The 18364-nt window shown below is 39.7% G+C and overlaps 1 protein-coding gene across 3 annotated transcripts in view; it reads right to left on the bottom strand.

Moving 5' to 3' along the window:
• cdin1 (CDAN1 interacting nuclease 1) overlaps positions 1-18364 on the bottom strand; it is a 51090-nt gene that overhangs the window by 13025 nt on the left and 19701 nt on the right. For all 3 annotated transcript variants that reach the window (XM_086275453.1, XM_086275454.1, XM_086275452.1), the window contains exons 7-11: positions 15372-15451; positions 14943-14992; positions 13450-13517; positions 12127-12192; positions 11859-11964 (exon numbers count right to left, since the gene is read on the bottom strand). In XM_086275453.1, the coding sequence (XP_086131579.1) occupies positions 11859-11964; positions 12127-12192; positions 13450-13517; positions 14943-14992; positions 15372-15451 (370 nt within the window). The remainder of the gene's footprint in view (positions 1-11858; positions 11965-12126; positions 12193-13449; positions 13518-14942; positions 14993-15371; positions 15452-18364) is intronic.

Raw genomic sequence — 18364 nt, 5'->3', positions numbered from 1 at the left:
CTTTGCAATGGAGAAGAGAATGAGCAAATATTTGAATTGCAAAAACACATCATATTCCAAGGGGAGAAAATTCAAGACAACTTTTTAGAGTTAAAGACACCCCCAACCCCCAGCAAGCTAACCCTCTGCATACGGCACAAAAAAAGTCAACATATTCATAGTGTAAGCACACTCCTCACTAATTTACCATATCCAAATTTGCGTAATGGGATATGACATATTTTAGAGGGGATTGCGGGGAAAAAAAAAAACTTTAATTTGAGGAGAGAACCATAAAATGTTTAAGCTGCTCCTGTATTTAACCGAAATCCACCATATAAATCCAGGTTCTCAGACAACCTGACATGGGTTTGATTACAGACTGAAGTGTAATTAGCCACTTCAGTTATCCCGTAGAAGGTTGGAGTGAGCAGCACCACCATCCTTGCTAGATATTTTAGCATAACTAAAGAGACCTTTACATTCTACGGGAGTACCTTTCCTCTCAGGATTCAGCACAGCCAGTTTATAGCCATTTACACGCAAGCACTCCAGGAGAATCTCAGTCGCCTTCCAACTTTTGCAAAAGTTAGAGAGAAAGTGCAATAAATAATCTTCGTGACCAATCAATAATATGACTCAGAGCATATTTGAAAGTATGAGTTCCTCACTTGGTTGCCAGAATAAACAGAACATTTAAGCCAAAAGTTACAAGTCTAGAAATGAAGGCCATGAACAACATTAACGGTACTAAATACCCATCACCAGACATCTAAAAAAACACCCCTGCACAGGGGAAAACACTCATCTCCTCTGTTTATGATTGCAAATGTATATACCACAGGCTGAGAACTACCTTGAATTTTAAATGAGGGAAAATTTAATAGTTTTACACACATACTAAGAAAACAGAATACAAGGGGAATTTCTGTAAGTATGTCTCTATAAGTAAGGCTATCAGATTGCTGCTGGAGAAAAAAATGTGTCTACTTTTTTTTTGTAATGTCTGCTTTAAACATAAGACGAATGATTGTGGATTCAGATTTCATACGATAATAAGAGGTTTGAATTAGATTTACAATATTAGCTATGTTTTAAATAGCAGTTTGAACCAGTAGTCACTGTTGCAAAATGCTACATTTTTGTGATCTCTTAACACGCACTTAGCTTTAGCCACCCAAGTCCAACCCTCCTGTGGCCTCTACCTCTTGTGAGCTACAAACCTATGCGTAGACAACTTGGAGACAAGTTTGAACAGAAATCAAACCTGAATGACGGATAGCTTTACTACACAATGACCTCTGTCACTAAGTTCTTGCCCTAAATCAATGCTGGCGATAAGAGCCCTGCGCCAGTGCTCACCTTGGTATGTTCAGCAGCAGGCCTTATCTATGGCAGGAGGAAGTATGAGTAATAACTAAAGACAAGCTACGACAAAACCACTAACCCCACCTTGTCAAACATAATTTACAATGTATATCCCTTTACCTCCTCACCCCCCACCCCCTACCTCCCACTGCTGTTAAAGAGTAATTATGGGAACCAAAGAGATTTGGGACTGAGTTTGGATGATTAGCCCATTATAGTATGCTGGGAGAGGTTTGAGTACAAGTCAGAGCAGGGCTCATATTTTCACAAGAAAAGTGAAAAAGTCAGGCTGCTGTAACTTTTGCTGTTCTGTTGTACACTCATGGTTTCATTCACAAAAATATGAATAACACTCTTATATGTCAGCAGTGCCAGATCCATGGAAAGTGGCCAAACTCTGGTGATGTACACAGTGAGAGGCTAAAGGTTAAAGTTGAAAGAAAGGCTGACAAGAAGTCGACTTTATGAAGATTATAGCACTACAAACTCTGAGACCTTTCAATAGTTTTTCATTTGACTGTGTCTGATGAAGTATGTGTGTGAGACAGAGAAAGACACATAGAGCCAGGCAGGAGAGCGAGCATGCTTCCAGGCAGTTGCATCAAAATGGAGCCAGAGACCAAATATGACATCAAACATTGCAATTAACTGACCCCTTTCTCTTAGAGTCACAGTTTGAAAAGCCGTGCCTTTAAAACCCTGATTAAAATATGTTTGCGCTCTCATTCAAAATGACATTTGACAAGGTTAGTAATATTTCAACTAACTGTAAAAACATTCTTGCAGACGTAATCCTTTTTTCCATCACTTTGCAGAGGCGCAGGTAACCTCCGAGTGAGTTTCCCATGAACTCAGTGCTAAAATTTGAAAACAAAACGGCTGGGGGAAGGAAAAAAAAAGTTCAAAAGTTTCACTCGAGTGTGTTTTGTTTCACCCGGGCAGCTGAAGCTAAATGTTTTCTGATCATTATTCAGAGCATTTATCCCCTTTCTAATTCAAACCACAATGAGAATTTAAAACGCAGCCAGGGTTTTTTCACTTTATTCCCTCCGACCACGAACTCCATCCTTAGCAGGGACCCAAGGGGGTGAAGACTGTCAGCATGTCTGAGAATAGAGTTCCTCAAACCGTTAAACCCCCTCATCACCAAATTAGGAGGTGTATTCTGGAGCTTAATGGTATGTCCAATGGAAAGTTGAATAAAAAGTTATGCAAGATGTAATTTAACGGTGCATGACAGTATATATTTAAATATAAACTGTATATGAAATATTTTTTACATGGGTTTAGGAGTACCAACTTTGGTTTGGAATCAACTTTGAGTCCAAGTTTTAAAAAAAGGAACGCAGTCAGAAAACTTAAGTAAACAAAAAGAAAACAGCGTCTGAGACAGTCATTGGTTCTGACAAAACAAGTGGGAGATAAGCAATGAAAAAAATGGGAAGAGATCAGAAATGTTCAAGCCAAAACTCTGTCTGAAGTTAACAGTTTTCAAATCCATTCCAATCGCAGGAGAAGAGAATGTGAAGTGTCGGGCTGGACAGTGAGCCAGCAGAGGCTTTGCTGCAGCTGCGCTCAAATGGAAGTGGCACTTTCTATCAGAGGCCTTTCACCAGACAGCTCTATTCTGCCCGTTCACTTTTAACCTCACAGACACATAACAAAAAGATACGAGTGGTCATTTAAGACGTGCGCACTCGTCATTGAAGAGACAGATTCGGGGTTTAACATTGGGATAGACTCATGGTGCGAATGTGCCAACTGATAGAGATATCACTCAAAATGAGAAATAGATTTCTTTGACATCTCTATGGCGGCCATTCAAAGGGGGTGGGGTCAAAGCCTCAAACTCTGTTAAGAGTTTAGATTTCACTTGTTCAGAAATATATGCCCCTGTTAACTTGCATCAGTCTAGAGGAAAAGGATTGCGTGCCATCTGTTTCGGCTTATGGTGAAAAAAATCACATCAACAAATGTTACAGGATTTTTTGTTCCAAAATCACATATAGACCTCCTCAACGAAGTTTATTTCAAAACAGTCATAAAAAAACAAACACAGAACAGAAATACTGATACCATCAAAGATGTGGTGAAAAATATATAAGCAGAAATTTTCTTGTGTTCATTTTATTCTACACAGTTTTCATAAGAGCCAGCAGCCAGACGCATTTTTTTCTTCCAATCGTTTATAGACCTGACAGAGTTTGTGCAGACAAATCTGCTGACCTGATAGATCCTGTACATTAACCCCAAGAATTGATGAGCGAAAGCAGAAGGTCAGCACTTGGACACAGGCTCCTCATGTGTCTTTGATTACACACTCCCACTAAAGGATAGGCAGGCAGAGATGTTTAAGCTATCAGGCAATCAGACCGCCGAGAGACGTGAAACTCAAACCAGAGACAGGAGAAGGAAAGGGCTGCCTGGGAACAAAGATGGGGGAAGAGGGTTCTGACGAAGCTCTTTAACAAATGCCAGGCCAGTGAGGGGAAAAACTCAAATGTGCTTATATCTCTTTCAGTGTTTCTGGCAACAATGCAAAGAAGTGAATTAATACTGAAATATAAAACATTGTTCTCAAAAATAAATATCTCTTCATATGGTATTTAAACTAAATTACTTTTGGTACATCAGTCACAATGACTGCTACTGGATACAATCAGATATAGGATTTAAATATGAGAACAAGCAATTCAAATGTACTTTTGAATAGAAATTAGGTCATATGACAAATGATAAAAAATAGAAATCTCTTCTTAACTGCAGTTGAGAATGCTTAGAGTACATTTAAAATAGCATGGCTGCTTTTGAAGTCATTTGGAGGCCAACTGGTGTTTTTTTTTTTAAATATAATTTATTTTATTCTTTAAAATCCTTTCTGTTACTTGCTGCATTATCAGAGAAGAGTTTGTGAGATATAACGAAAACAGGAAGAACTTTGCCTCCTGGTTTAGAATATCAAAAGCTTTTTATAGGTATAAATCACCAAGAGCCTTTTGTCAGGATCTTTTTAACTTTCATACACACACAGATGAATGTGAGCCAGGAAAGCACTTAAAACTGCAGTACACACATGCACATGTATTGCAAGTGTACGGTTTTGTGTGTGTGTGTGTGTGTGTGTGTGTGTGTGTGTGTGTGTGTGTGTGTGTGTGTGTTTCTTCACTGTATATGATCAGAATTCTGCTGGTAATATTAGTTACAGAAATCCAATCATTACTTGTTTGATTAAGCGAGAAAAAAAGATACAAAGCTAAAAGCGTGGAAGCTAAATAAGAGGCTGAAGTCAGTGTGGAGGGGAAAAGGAAACAAGAATGAGCGGGAAAAAACAACAACAATAAAAAACAAGGTTATGTGAGGGACAGTGTGTCTATAAAAAGAAGCCTACTGTCTAGGTTATCTATAAGGAACCACTTATCACAAGCGACCAGCTTCACACAGTGACTGATGGGCCTCTACAGACCACGAGTACCAGCACATTATCTGGTACACACAGTGCTGCTCTTTAAACACAAAAGGCAGAAATATGAAGCATTGTTTCCTTGGTTGTCATTTGTTAAAAAAGAATTCTTTTATTTTTGGACTGGAATAAAAAAAAAGTGTTTACCGTTTCCGTGCCAGCAAATACACAAAGACAATGCTGACCAACATAAATTAATGCTAAATTAGCCTAATTGAACCATTAATTTCTCGCCATGACCGATTTATAGCAGAACTCGCAGGTCTTTAAATGAAAAAACTAGATCAATATAACAGATACTACTCACACGTACTCGCATTATCTCTAGAACTTATCTAGATAGAAGTGAAGATATTTAGCACCTGTGAGTGTGCAGGCCTTTGTGTGATGCATATAAAGCATCATGTAGTGTGTGACAAATCTATTTGTCCCGCTGTCAAGAAAATATTACTGCAGGTTTAACATCACATTGAGGGTAATGTAGAATTGAATGTCCTTTAGAGGTCAGACAGCCATTAAAATTCTCCTGTTAGACTGACTTTTACAAAAAGCCTTTCGATTCCTTGCCCACTAGTCTCTCTGTGCTTTTGACAAATGCTGCTGGCTTCTTCCTGGATTGAAACCCAGAAGGTCAATGTAGAGGAAAAAAGAAGGAGAAGAAGGCGGCGAGACTGAGAAAATGAGGGGGGGAGGAGTGAGTCTTTTTAAGTGTGATGACATACATCGTGAAAGCTGACAAAAAAAATGTACGTTCATCTTCAAAAAGTTCCATACCAAAACAGGAATTCATGGAGCAGACATGCTTGCACCTCATTTTACTTCAGGCTTTCCTCTCCATCTCACAGTGTCACAGGCAAGCAGCAAGACAGGAGGAGGGGTATATATCGCTGGGGTGCCGCTTTCTGTCCTGCTCTTCGTTTATACACACAGCGCGATGTCAAAGCTGCTCTCACATTCAATGGTAAATGACAAATTTGGATAATGCACACATACAACCCTACCAACATAAATAGGAGACATGGGGCTTAACCAGAGCTAAATCCTGAGGCTGCCAGAGACCTGAGAGTGCGGATTACACCCCAGACGTCTTAAACAATGCACCCAAATGTGCATCCTTAAAAGTATGAAATCCTTGAAGCATCACGGCCGACTTGTCATTTACCATTAATATTCCAAGTAGCTTGCTCTGTGAGGGCTAGCATTGCACTTCTGTGGGCTGACGTTCCCCAAAACAAACACTTGCGAAGCCCTAAAGGAACCACCACTGTGGATGGCTATTTTTCTTGCTGTGGAATATTCTACGTGAGGATGTCATAACAAAGGAAACAATAAAAGAGGCCACGTTCCTGCACTGCATGGGGCATCCATAACTATAAATAGCAGGAAGGCTATGCGGAGACAGTTATGCTTTATCAGAAACCCCCCCCCCCCCCCCCCCCACAAAACAACTAGAATTTTCTATTGATATTAAGTGCCCAAAACTACACAACAGAAGAAAAACTGTAAGCCAGAAAAAAAAAGCTCTTTCTTAAACATCACAAGAGAATAGATTAATTGAGAAACTAAAAGACTGCTGGCTGGTGCTATAATGAATCTATTCAAATATTGTTTCTGTCACTTTAGTGACTATCAGCTATTCATTAAAGGCTAATATTGCCATGGATACTTTTTTATTTATTTATTTTTCACCCCCTTTCTTTGTCTTGCACATTTATGACAAGAACCTGAGGTAAGGTATGGCAGGGCACAGGTCTTGGAGGTGTCACACTGTCACCCCAGAAGCGCCAGTACCTGTCCTCAGGGATGGCCTTGTAATGTCCAGCCTCATTGAATCAGTGGCAGCCACGGCCTTTGGGCTCCCTCGCTCAGGTGACATCCCCTATCTGCTCTTCCTTTGTGATGTCCTAGATGCTGAGGCCTTTAATACTCTTATGCCACTGCATTAACTGGGACTATACGAGAAAACATGTGCAGAAGCACACAAGGTCAAAACATTATTTCTAAATATGAGCAGCTTCAGTCATATATAAACAGTTATTTAAGTGAACACAAACTACATTTATGGATCCAAATATCTAGAAGAAGGCCTTACATATTTTAAAGCTAAAAGTACCAGCTGATGAATTCAATAGAGCATATCAAACACCCACTGTAACATTACACTCCACTCCACTAATTAGGCATTCCTGTTATCAAGGCTTTAGAAAGTTCAACAAAAATGATGGACATGTCCATTAAAAATGGATGGCAATGTTCAATATCATGAATCGAGAAATTAATTTGATGTCGCAAATGGATTGACATTCTGAGACTAACAGGCTTAATGCGCAATTTCATCTGTAAAACCTACAGCATGCAGCCCTTGATATAACTAGAAAAAGTTCACAAAGAACTGGAGATTTCTAATTGTGGTCATGTCAACTAATATAAAACATCACAAAAATCTTAGGTATGTCTATTTATGAGGTAATGTGTCAGCAAGCAGATTATTGATGTTATAGGAACGGTCTGGTGAGACTTTGGAATTATGACTTTCTCATTAGTTTTACCATTTCCTCCATCACAAAAGTGTAACAAAGGACGCACATAAGCAGATAAGAATGGAGATCAATGAGTGCTTTTGGTGCATGAGAATTTTATGCTACTAATTATGTGGGGACATAAATTATCAGCATTACAACAAGGCCTTCAAAATTACTGAAACAAAGGAGCCAGATGAAACATAATGCGTGTGTGTGCATTCAAGTCTCACTAAATTTGCAAGTGGTCAAGCCAGATGATGTATAATAGCAAACCCAAAAGTCTTAACCCCCATTTCATATGAGGGAGAAATGAGGCATACTGTCCCATTATTTTGCTATAAATCATTTTTTGTGGACGTCTGACAGCTTTTTATCAGATCTAACCTTTTCAAGCCTCCATTAAGAGTGCTAACATTTTCAAGTCTGACACATTTGCAGTTTACGAATCGCACAGCTGATTTACTTTGGGAGGAGGGGAGCTGGCGTCCACGCTCATTGTCACACAGGCTTTTCATTGTGTTCGGCTGGGTGGAATAGGGAAAGGGAACGAAGGGAAAGAGCTGAAAAGTGATGAATGAGCTCTGAATTACACTCGTTTATACCCACATTTACATGTTTAATCTACTAAAACACGATAAAAAAGTTATTTTCTTGGTTGCTGCATTTTCTGATTTACCTGATTGATTATTTTTGGTACACAAATGCTGCAATAAAGGCAATTAGCTACCTCAATGAACCTAAAAAGTCTGGCGGGTTAACAATAAGCATGCAATAAGGTTTCTGAGCCTGGATATATTGTAGTTTTGACAGTTTTCTGCTCTCCTGATAATAAGGACCAGTCATTAAACTTTAGCTCCATCAAGTATAAAAACTTATTTAGTTTTTTTTGTCCTTCATTCTAAAAAAGTAGCCTTTACAAGTGGTTTAATAAGCAACTATAATCTTTTTTTTTTTTAATTATCCAATTATGTCAACTATTATTCAGTCAAATGGTAAAAACCCAAATCTCTATTGCTACATAACTTAGGCAAATGTTTCAACAATATTTGAGTGCAAAAATAATCAAGAAGTCAGCAAATAATAATTATCTCCATGGTCTCTGGATTAAAGTATGAGATCACCTAGACAGACAAATGCATGAGCAGAATTTGAATTGCTGCTTGCAGAGTTATGGAAGGAACTTTGCCAAGCGTAATTGATATAAGTACACCATAATCAACTAGGGGCAGTTAAGGTGCTACCACATAAGAGTCCATATTTCATTACATGCTGTGTTTAACCTTATCCACTTCTCCTAAAACACACAAGAGGCTCATTATGTGTTTAATATTCACCAGCAGGTGAATAATTTTTATGCAACTCTGATAGTTGTGCGAGATGGATCACTCAATTATCTGAACATCCGTCAGAGCAGAGGGCTCACTGGCTCTGGAACGCCACCAGCTAAGATTGATGGCTGGAAGACACCAATAGCTGCTGTTTCACGATCTCATCCAGGCACTGGGCCTGAACACGCTGTCTGATTCTGCAGAAGACTGTCTTTTTCTCTCCATTTTTTTCTGTCCTCTCCCTTTTTTTCTTGGGAGCATTGTAGGTGAAGCGTCATTACCCCTCACTCCACTGAAGAGGGGTTCATTATGGGGTTACTGTGTTGGCAAGACTATTGTTTGGATGATAAATGCAGTTGGTGAGGGCTTTGGAGGGAAAATTAGTTATGTTTTTTCTATCCGTCTACAAAAACACATCCTTACTCTGTAATGCTTGAGGGCAAGTGAAGAACAATTAACACAGTTCTGGGTAACCCAGCTCAGTTAAAGCAAAGAAGGAATTCATGAAAAATAAGCAAATCACTGGAAATGTCAATCAGAGGCAATGAAGTAATTACAAACACTGGTGTGCCCTTCTTAGGGTGGTCAAAAAGGAAACTGAACAGTTTAGACTTTGAAATCGGACTGAGCAATCAGAATCAGAATCAGAATGGGTTTATTGCCAGATGTTGAGGTTTACAACATTAGGAATTTGCTGCGGTGCTTCAGTGCAAACAATAAGAATTAAAGTGCTATGTAGAAAGAAAGATATGTGCATGAGATATACATGAGATATATACATGAGAATAAGAATTAAGAGTGCTACGTAGAAAGATATATACATGAGTGCAGGTGGTGATCAGTGCCAGACATGAAATGATGCAGTGACACAGCGTAGGGTCATGTGTTAGTGGCGGGGACAGTCAATGAAGGAATGGACAAATATTTCAAACATCAACCTGTTGGTTGATGTTTGAAACTGAGACCAACTAACGAGAGATGAAGTGAAAAGTGAAGTAGACACTATCTAGCCCAAAGCGAATGAGTTCTTAAACCAAAAACACGAGACATTATATCATGTATATGGAGTAGGGACTTACAAATAAAGATTTAAACAGCCCACACCTATGGCTAAATTCAACCTTCTTTTGGATCTCAACAAAACACCTAATTCTGTACATGCTGCAGTACTAACACACGGTCAACATCACACATCCAGACCGACTAACAGAGGACTGTTATAACATTGTCTTTGTTGTTGCCACTGCTTAAACAAAAGTCTCCAAGACCGCATTTGACATGTTAACAGAATCAGAGGAAGAAAAAAAAAAAAAACAGCCTTGCCTTCAGCTGGTAATGATACCGTTCTCTTTTCACCTGCTGCTCTTAACAGGTTATAGTTTTGTGTCATTGCGTTTCCAAACACAAACATGAACATCAGGGACTACACTTGTACTTCAAATGATCATGCGTATGGTCTAACAGAAAGATTAGGGCACATTTTGAAATGTCAGTTGTAAATGTCAAATAAAATTTACAGGGGTGCTGAAAAAGGTGGGGTCTGACATTTTTTCTTTCTCTTTTTTTGACACAGAATGTTTGTCTGACTGGCTGCTGGCTGACGTGATAGGATCTACTTTGTCAGTACCTTAATATACTTGGACAAGGCTAGCCTTGTGAATATAAATGAAAGACACATATGAGCAAATATATAAGGCTCAGACTAACACAAACTATCCAACCAAGCTGCAAGTATTCCAGAAAGATCAGCATTTGGCTGCAACACTGATCAGATAGCATTTCACAGTGTCGATGAGCTCAGGTGGTAGAGCAGACCAGCTACTAACCGGAAGTTTGGTGGTTCAATCCCAGGCTTCTCCAGTCTGCATGCCAAATATCCTTGGGCAAGATACTAACCCAATGTTGCTCTCCGATGCATCCATCGGAGTGCGAATGTGTATGAATGTTAGATAGTAAGCACTTAACAAGCTTGTGTGAATGGGCGTGATTGGGTCAATGAATTAGTAGTATAAAGCTTTGAGTCACTCAGAGTAGAAAAGCGCTATATAAGAACCAGTCCAGTCCAATGCAACACTTTAAAAACCTCTTGAATCAAAGCTGAAAGCCTGGACTTTAGTCACATCTTGACTGTTTGATTTAAAATCCAGTGTGGTGGTGTTCACAGGTAAGATTACAAAAACTGTGTCCTTGTCCAAATACTTTTAGACCTAATTCTATGAATACATCAAATCTCAAACTAATCTCATTATATCACATACTGCACACATTCTAATAAAACATACAGACATGAGAGAAACCTCCAACTGGTCATGGCAGATGGTTGCCCCTCCCAAGCCTGGTTTAAGTTTGTTTGTATTAAAAGGGAGTTTTTCCTTCTCACTGTCACCAAGTGCTTGCTCAAAGGGGGCAGTTTACTTGTTGGGGTTTCTCTCTATTATTGTAGAGTCTTTACCTTACAATATAAAGCACCTTAAGGTGACCGTTGTTGAGTACTTTGTTACTCTGTGTTTTGAAAAGTGCCATACAAATAAAGTTATCATAATTCACTGAACACAGCATCAATGACGAGAACCTGCACCACCATGTCAGCTAACCATTAGTGGAGGATCAGGGCTATAGTGTGATATGGGAACCTGGTGTCAGCCAAGGCTAAGATGTGGACTCCACTTGTTTGTGTCCACTCTATTCAGGTTTCAAATTAAATATTAAATAGGTCAGTATGTTCTACAGGTTATCACTTCTAAGATTCATTGAAAAATGTATTTGCGCACATATACCTCTGTCCCGCCACCGTCAGGACCTGCTCCTGTCCAAAAGTTCTCATGCTACAGAGGCCAGGCATTAGTCACCCATTTCCTTGCTTCCCTTCCAACACAATGTGTTTATTCAACAAAACAATCAAGCTCACAGGCAGACCATTCAGGCTCTAAAGGTCTCAGAGAACATGAGTGAATGTGGAAGTAGTGTAATGTGCAGCTGTAGCATGTGGAATCCTGTGGTTAAAGTGGCCTTTGCCAGAGAGGAAGTGGTAAGCATTGGCGGACAGAGATAGGAGTTCTTTATACAACTGAGAATACCTGATCATAGTTTCTAGTGAAAAAGGAGAAGTTATAAAGAATATGAAAACTGATAAAATAACATTGGCAAATTTTTGATGGCCAATAAAGTAAACAAAACAGATAAAAAAAAGAGAGGGCTCACCTGTTCCAATAGCTCCAGAATTGTTCATTGAGATAGGTTTGATGGCTTTGATCATCTCCAAAAGAGGCTTTGCTCTCAATCCAGTGTACAATGTGTCCTTCCACAGCTTTTCATAAATAACAAAACACAGCAAATCTAAGAAAACTAGTTAGACGAGGTCATTTGTTTTGTTTGTTTCTTCAGTCATATACAAAAAAATCCCAAAACTTTTTGACAATAGAGATGCCTAAGGTTGAAGTGAGGTTACATTCATAATGTAAATACTAACCAACTGGAACCTCCAGGATGATATCAGGTGTTTTGTCGTAGCCCATAGTTCTCAGGTGGTTTTCATCTATTGAAAATAAAAGTTTAGAAATGTTATGCTTGCTGTTTTGCAGTAACCTTCTATATGAACAATCAGTCACAGGCTGCTGATCTAACTGCTTTCACAAAGATGCTGGTAACAAACCGCTCAGCATGAGCAAAGCAGAAAAACAGCAGTAGAGCACAGCCAGTGTAGTTAAACCATTATCTACATCTGCCACGTATTTGCTGTCACTGCACAAAATACTCTAAACTCCAGTTACAGTATTGCTCTCTTTGGCAGTGCTTTATAAAATATACAGAAAGGAGACAAGGCTGGCATTATAGTCTCTGCAAGCCTGACCCTTGCCTGCACAAGCTGTAGCCATTGTCCTTGACTTCTGGCGTGCTCTAGCCATTATCCCTCCAACACCTGATTTCTCCATTAAATCTCACTGACCAGGTCATTCAGTTCCGAAGGCCTGCCTCTTTGTCTTCAGCCAAGCTCAACTAATGGGGCATGGAAGAGAATTGTGGCTAGATGGAGGGTGGCGGTTAGTGCTGGTGAGGAGGTAGCATCAGCCACGGATGAAGAAAGAGAGCAGAGAGAGGTCACCGAGGCTACCAGAGGACTGTGGTAGATATCCAGGCATCCAAGATGTTGTAATGTCGGTGTAGAAATGTGTTTGTGTGTATAAGGATGGGAACCTCTGTACACACCCACTGGGCTGTTGACATTCTCATGTGGCTCTGATCGCCTTTTTTAGATCAGCTTTGATTAAAATTAATGGTCCATTCCTGCTGTTGGGTAGCTTATTTCCAATCCATTTATCAGATGGGGTGAGGCTGCTTCAGTGGCCCTCGTGCCCCTCGAACTCTGACAGCTTTAGAACAGTCTTCTGTACAGCCCTGAAGAAAGGTCAGCACTCCATGTCCAAATAAATGATACGGCCGTAATGACAGTGGGAATGATTCTTATTCTTCATCACTCATCTGACCTAGTAAATGATGATGGGATGGGGTGATATGAGGATGGGGGGATTCTATAGTTCCATACCTGAACATTCCATCTTCATTTAATTTGATCTGAATATGGCAATAGCATCAGAAAAATAGATGATATTCAGAGAACAATCTGTTTGATTTTCTGTAAACATCAAATCCCCCAAGACAGCTTTACGCAGAGAGAAATATAAATAAATAAAAAATATTTGCAGTCAAGAATGTCCATATGGTTCCAATATGACTTATGAGTTGTTTTCATTTTCATGTTAAAATGTAATGAGAAGGTCAAAGGATGGCTTACCCAGAAAGGAAAGGTTCTTCTCCTTCAGTTTTTCCCGGAGCAGCACTTCATGCTCATGGCCTATGGCGCTGAGAATCGAGTCAAGGATTCCAACAATACTACGATACATTTGACTTTTAAATTTAAATTCTCTGGAAACCAGAAAATTCAGTGCTCGACTACATGCACATGTTTACCATCAGTTACAGTTAAGAATCTGCTCTTCTCCATTATTGATTTACTATGCAAAGCAAAAGCCATTTCTCCTCATGCTAACATACAGTAAAGCATAATCAGAGTTCGGGTCAAGTTAAATCTGCTTTCACAACAAATCTCTGAAGTGCATTATCTAAATAAGAAAGAAAAAACAAATGCCAATTTGACAAAATGCATAAAGTGCATAGATGAGATACTCTGCCTAGTACTTTATAATATTTGAAGAAAAAATACTTTTAGAATAAATGCCATATTGTATTAAGGATGTGCAAAGCTTGAAGGCACATAAAAGGAAATATGCAATGATGATGGTTTTATTTTTGAAAGAGAAAAAGAAGCTCTTATAGAAATATATTACCCTCTAAAAACTAAAACAACCAAAATGGTTTCTAATTACATAAATATATATATATATTTATACATACTGTAACTAGTAGCCACGCAACTGATTCAATGTGTGGATGACTTCTTTGAAAGAACATAGCAGTGCGGTGGTTATAATGAACTCTCTGTGGCAGAGTAACTGATTTTAAGTTGACACTGAGAGGACTGCCACAGAATGTTAAAAAAGGGGGGGATGTGGAAGGAGGGTATAGGGACAAGGTTGACTGGCTATGAACAGAACAACACAGCCCCACCACGGGCAAGAAAGCCTGGACAGACACAATAACATACGGACGTGCACGTGTACACCGACTCAAATAATTCTCCTCCCCTTGAAAATAGCTGATCTGCTACCCAGCTGGTTGCCCCTAAAAAAGCCCGAGCTCCATTCTGCCCCTACAGCCAAGGTCCTACTAGACGAGTAGGGGGTGTGTGTAGGTGGGGAAAGTGTGTGGGAAGAATAGTAATGAGGTGGACAAATTAATTATAAATGAATAATAAATCATTACCTTAAGTTAGACAAATGTAGTAAAAACTTTCTGTAGTGCACATCTGAATAAAATGATCAGAAGTAAATAGTAATGAATTAAAATGCATTTAAAAATATGTATGTAACAGTATTAGCTCTTTTTCCTGTTCCAAAAAGCTTTTGAATTATATTTCTTTTCTTGTATCATAGAACATTGGGTCTGATTCACAGCATGCACATAGAGATGCATTTAGATCAGCCTATCCTCTCCTCCTCTTCCCTCCATCGCCTTCCAGCCCCTGTATGGATGATACTGGGATGGCAGGCAGGATGAAACACTTCCTCTGTGAAGCAGAACTTTTATGTCAGGTGAAGCCAGACACATCTCATCCCCTTCAATAGCTCCTCGTCAATTTCAGGCTTAAAATTTTATGGGATAGGATACTGTTTGATGCAGTCTACCAGCGGTCCATAACAGCAGTCATTTATTGTGCACTGAAAAGAGGGGGAAGAAATATTATGGCGTGCCAAAAGGGTGGGTGGGTGTAAGGGAGGTGAGGGAAGCCCATACACTGCTGGAAAAAAAAAGGAGAAAACACAGGAGATGCTGGCAGACTGGCAGGCATGACCGCCGGCTCTCACGTGACCTCATCAGCAAACATGAGCCGCTGATGCCGTCTGTCAGCCAGGTGTAGAGTACCATTTTTTTTTTTGAAAACTCACTGTGCACAAGCAATTTTCGATTTGTTAAGTAGAGACACAGCAAATGCCTTAAAATAATAACATTTCATATAATTAAATAGAATTATCTCTCTCAGGCAATTAAACAGTTCTCTGGAAAATGTTAATTAAGTACAAAACTTAAAACCCTTACTTGGTAGACATTACTGGCCAAAATTTGGTCTGGAATTAAAGATGGCTCCTTCAGCATGCTGTTGAGGACTGATTTAGATGCTGAGAATAAGACAGCAAAAGAAGAGAGGGAGACAGACAGAAAAAGGAAAAAAATAATGACCACATAATTTTATTCAAGAAAATGTCTAACTGCTGGATTTAACCAAGCAAAACAGTTAGTGTTATAAACAAAACCAGCCCGGACAGCCTCTAACCCACCAACCTGTGTACAGTATTTCTGCACTAGCCTATTAGATGGTTGCTTGGTGTCTGTACAGATTTTCTATAGATAAATGTTTCAGTCCAAAGCACAGGCGCTTCATGTAGTTTATCTATGTTATGAACGCTGACTATTCTGCATCTCTCATCCCTATTCTTGCTCTACTAACATTATAAATCAGAAAGGGAGGCCTGCGAATCGACTCGCTGTTACTGCAACAGCAAAAAATTCCTTAAATCATTTCTTAAAAAAGATTTGGATTAAATGGATTGTATCACCGTGTGACGAAATGGTTGAGGCACACCATTTTAGTGATATATATGTACACATGCGCCTGACAGATTTGGCGCATTAGAGACAATACATGGAATGTTTCTATTCACATTTCAGGCATGGATGGTGCCTATACCAACATCGCAGAAGTTCTCAAGCGCATCTAGGAAACTGCACACAGTATATAACGGTTATAGACACGATGGCTTATTTAAAAATTAATACAATTTTGAAAAAAAAAGTTACAAAAAAATGTAATAAATCAATTGATAGCCATCTGGATCATTAGGCCTCTGTTAGATAAATTTCACCCACAGAAAGGCGGGCTGTTCTTTTCTATGCTCTCATCCCCTACACACTTAGGGAAACTACCACAAACAAGATAGCCATTGCTATGATCCCTCATCTACCTTATGATGAAATAAAAAGTAGAGGAGGTGGAAGAAGAACAAAAGCGCCTCCTCCTTTCTTCGTCTCTATCTTTTCCTGCATAGGCTTTTTTTTCTTGTTTTGTGCAACCCGCTTTCTGTTTTAGTCTCTCCCAGCCAGCTACAGTGCTCCCCCAGCCCATCCCATAACCCCACACTCCCTCTTAGAGCTGCAAGGCACAGGGCAGTGCTTTATTTCTCTGCTCATTTTTCTCAGAGATTGGTACCTTCACACGCAGATCCATACCATGCTCCTGTGCAATGCGGGTGGTGGTGAAGAAAGAGGGTTATATTTTCCCCTTGAGTTAGGACACCTCATGACAAATGATAATGGATAATCAATAAAGTGGGAAATATGAGGCAGCAAACTTTATGAAGCCAGGAGACATATTACTCCCCAACAACACTGGTTTCCCTTAACAAAGTCACTACTCGACTGTGCCTAATAATCTGAAGGAAAATCAAAGGACCCGCAACCACATCAGCAATATTGGCAACTTATTCCACTTTAATGGCATTTTGATTGATTTTTTCCCTCTTCCTAATGGTCTTTTTATAGATTTGACGCTGTTTCTGCAAAACAGTAGTGTGTAATAAACCTCCCTGAAGGCAAACGTTAGCCATTAAAGCTCTTGTCTTACTAGCACTCATAATTGGAGGTTGACCACCACCACATTTTGGTCTCTCACATAACACACACTTTCAGGACTAGAATTCTCCCTGTCTCTCAAGCTCTTTGATATTTTTTTGTCGACGGCCATAATAAGTGCCAGGATCTCTTTCGTCTGCGCTTTTTGAGGGATGGGGTTAAAAATAGCCATAAAGAGGTGACCTTGGCGCTGACATTGTGGAATTTCAGCCAAGCATTGACCTGATGAAAATGGAAGGCCAGGCTGCTAATAAATCAGGATGCTTTTAAAATGAGTTTACCCTAATGCTCATTCATCACGGGCTGTAATGCCATTTGCAGGCCCAGGATTCGCTGCTGTGCACAAACACAGCAGTAAATAACAACAGGGCCCTTGCATCCTTCGCATCGTTGCAGCCTCCAACATCAGCATACATTTATTAAAGACGCCCCCGCCTTGCACGGCAGCACACCTCTAGAACACCCTGAGCTCCTTTCTGCTATATGCAAATATACACACACAGAAACAAAAACACACAAGCAATGCTCTTTAAATACACACGCTCAAAGCACATACAGAGGCACACATAAAAATGCGTGCAGAAAAATAAAAAGCACAATCTGTAGAACACTAGACACGGAGAACAAAGCCCTGCAGCACAACTTTGCACCTTGTAAACATTCACCAAATTTACTGTAATTGTCCCATGCTGGTATAAATTCTGACTAAGGCACCATATCACACCGTCAACATCTGAACAAAAGGAACAGAGAAGAGGGGAATAATAGATGTGAAACGCTACACCTCCATAGGGATTTGCTAAAGAAAACAACCAGTGTAAACAAATCGCAGGCCTGTTTTCATATGCAACTCCAAAACAAGATAAACTATATAAGGCAAGGTAACGGCAACAGAACCTTGGCATGTTTTCTCATTGCTTACTTTCTTTCATTTGTAACTACTGGGACTCCTCTTTTCTCCACTAGGGTGAAAAAGTCATTATCGCAAACACAAAAAAACAGAGAGAAACCTCATTAAATAGCAACATTTGTTGAGGGAGGACTGTAATAAACAATAACGGATGACGATTGTTATTACCCCTGACACTGATGAGCTCCTTTGTAAGTTTGTTTATTAATTAAAAAACCCACTATTTTCCACGGGTGGGGGTGGGCAGTTACCCATTTCCTCTATATGCCCACACCCCCGCACACTCCCCATGCGCAAGCCATTGAGCTGTGGAGGGGCACTCGTTCATCAAACTTCATGGAGCAAGGGAGAGACAGGTCCTGATAATGTGCACCGCTAAAGCTGATTTTCCATGATGAATCTCGGAGCATATAAATTGGCTAATATCTGAAAACATTTACAGATACTAGAGGAATTGACTACTTGTGGGACATGATGGATGAGGCTCTCCAAC

This window comes from Aulonocara sp. 'chitande type north' Nkhata Bay, linkage group LG19 (genome assembly GCF_057382095.1).
Source record: "Aulonocara sp. 'chitande type north' Nkhata Bay isolate Kocher_YH1m ecotype deep benthic linkage group LG19, A_spYH_male_GT1.1, whole genome shotgun sequence".
In the NCBI taxonomy this organism is placed as follows: Eukaryota; Metazoa; Chordata; class Actinopteri; order Cichliformes; family Cichlidae; genus Aulonocara; species Aulonocara sp. 'chitande type north' Nkhata Bay.
The sequence above is the reverse complement of the archived record's forward strand: the minus strand, read 5'-3'. Positions and strand labels throughout refer to the sequence as shown.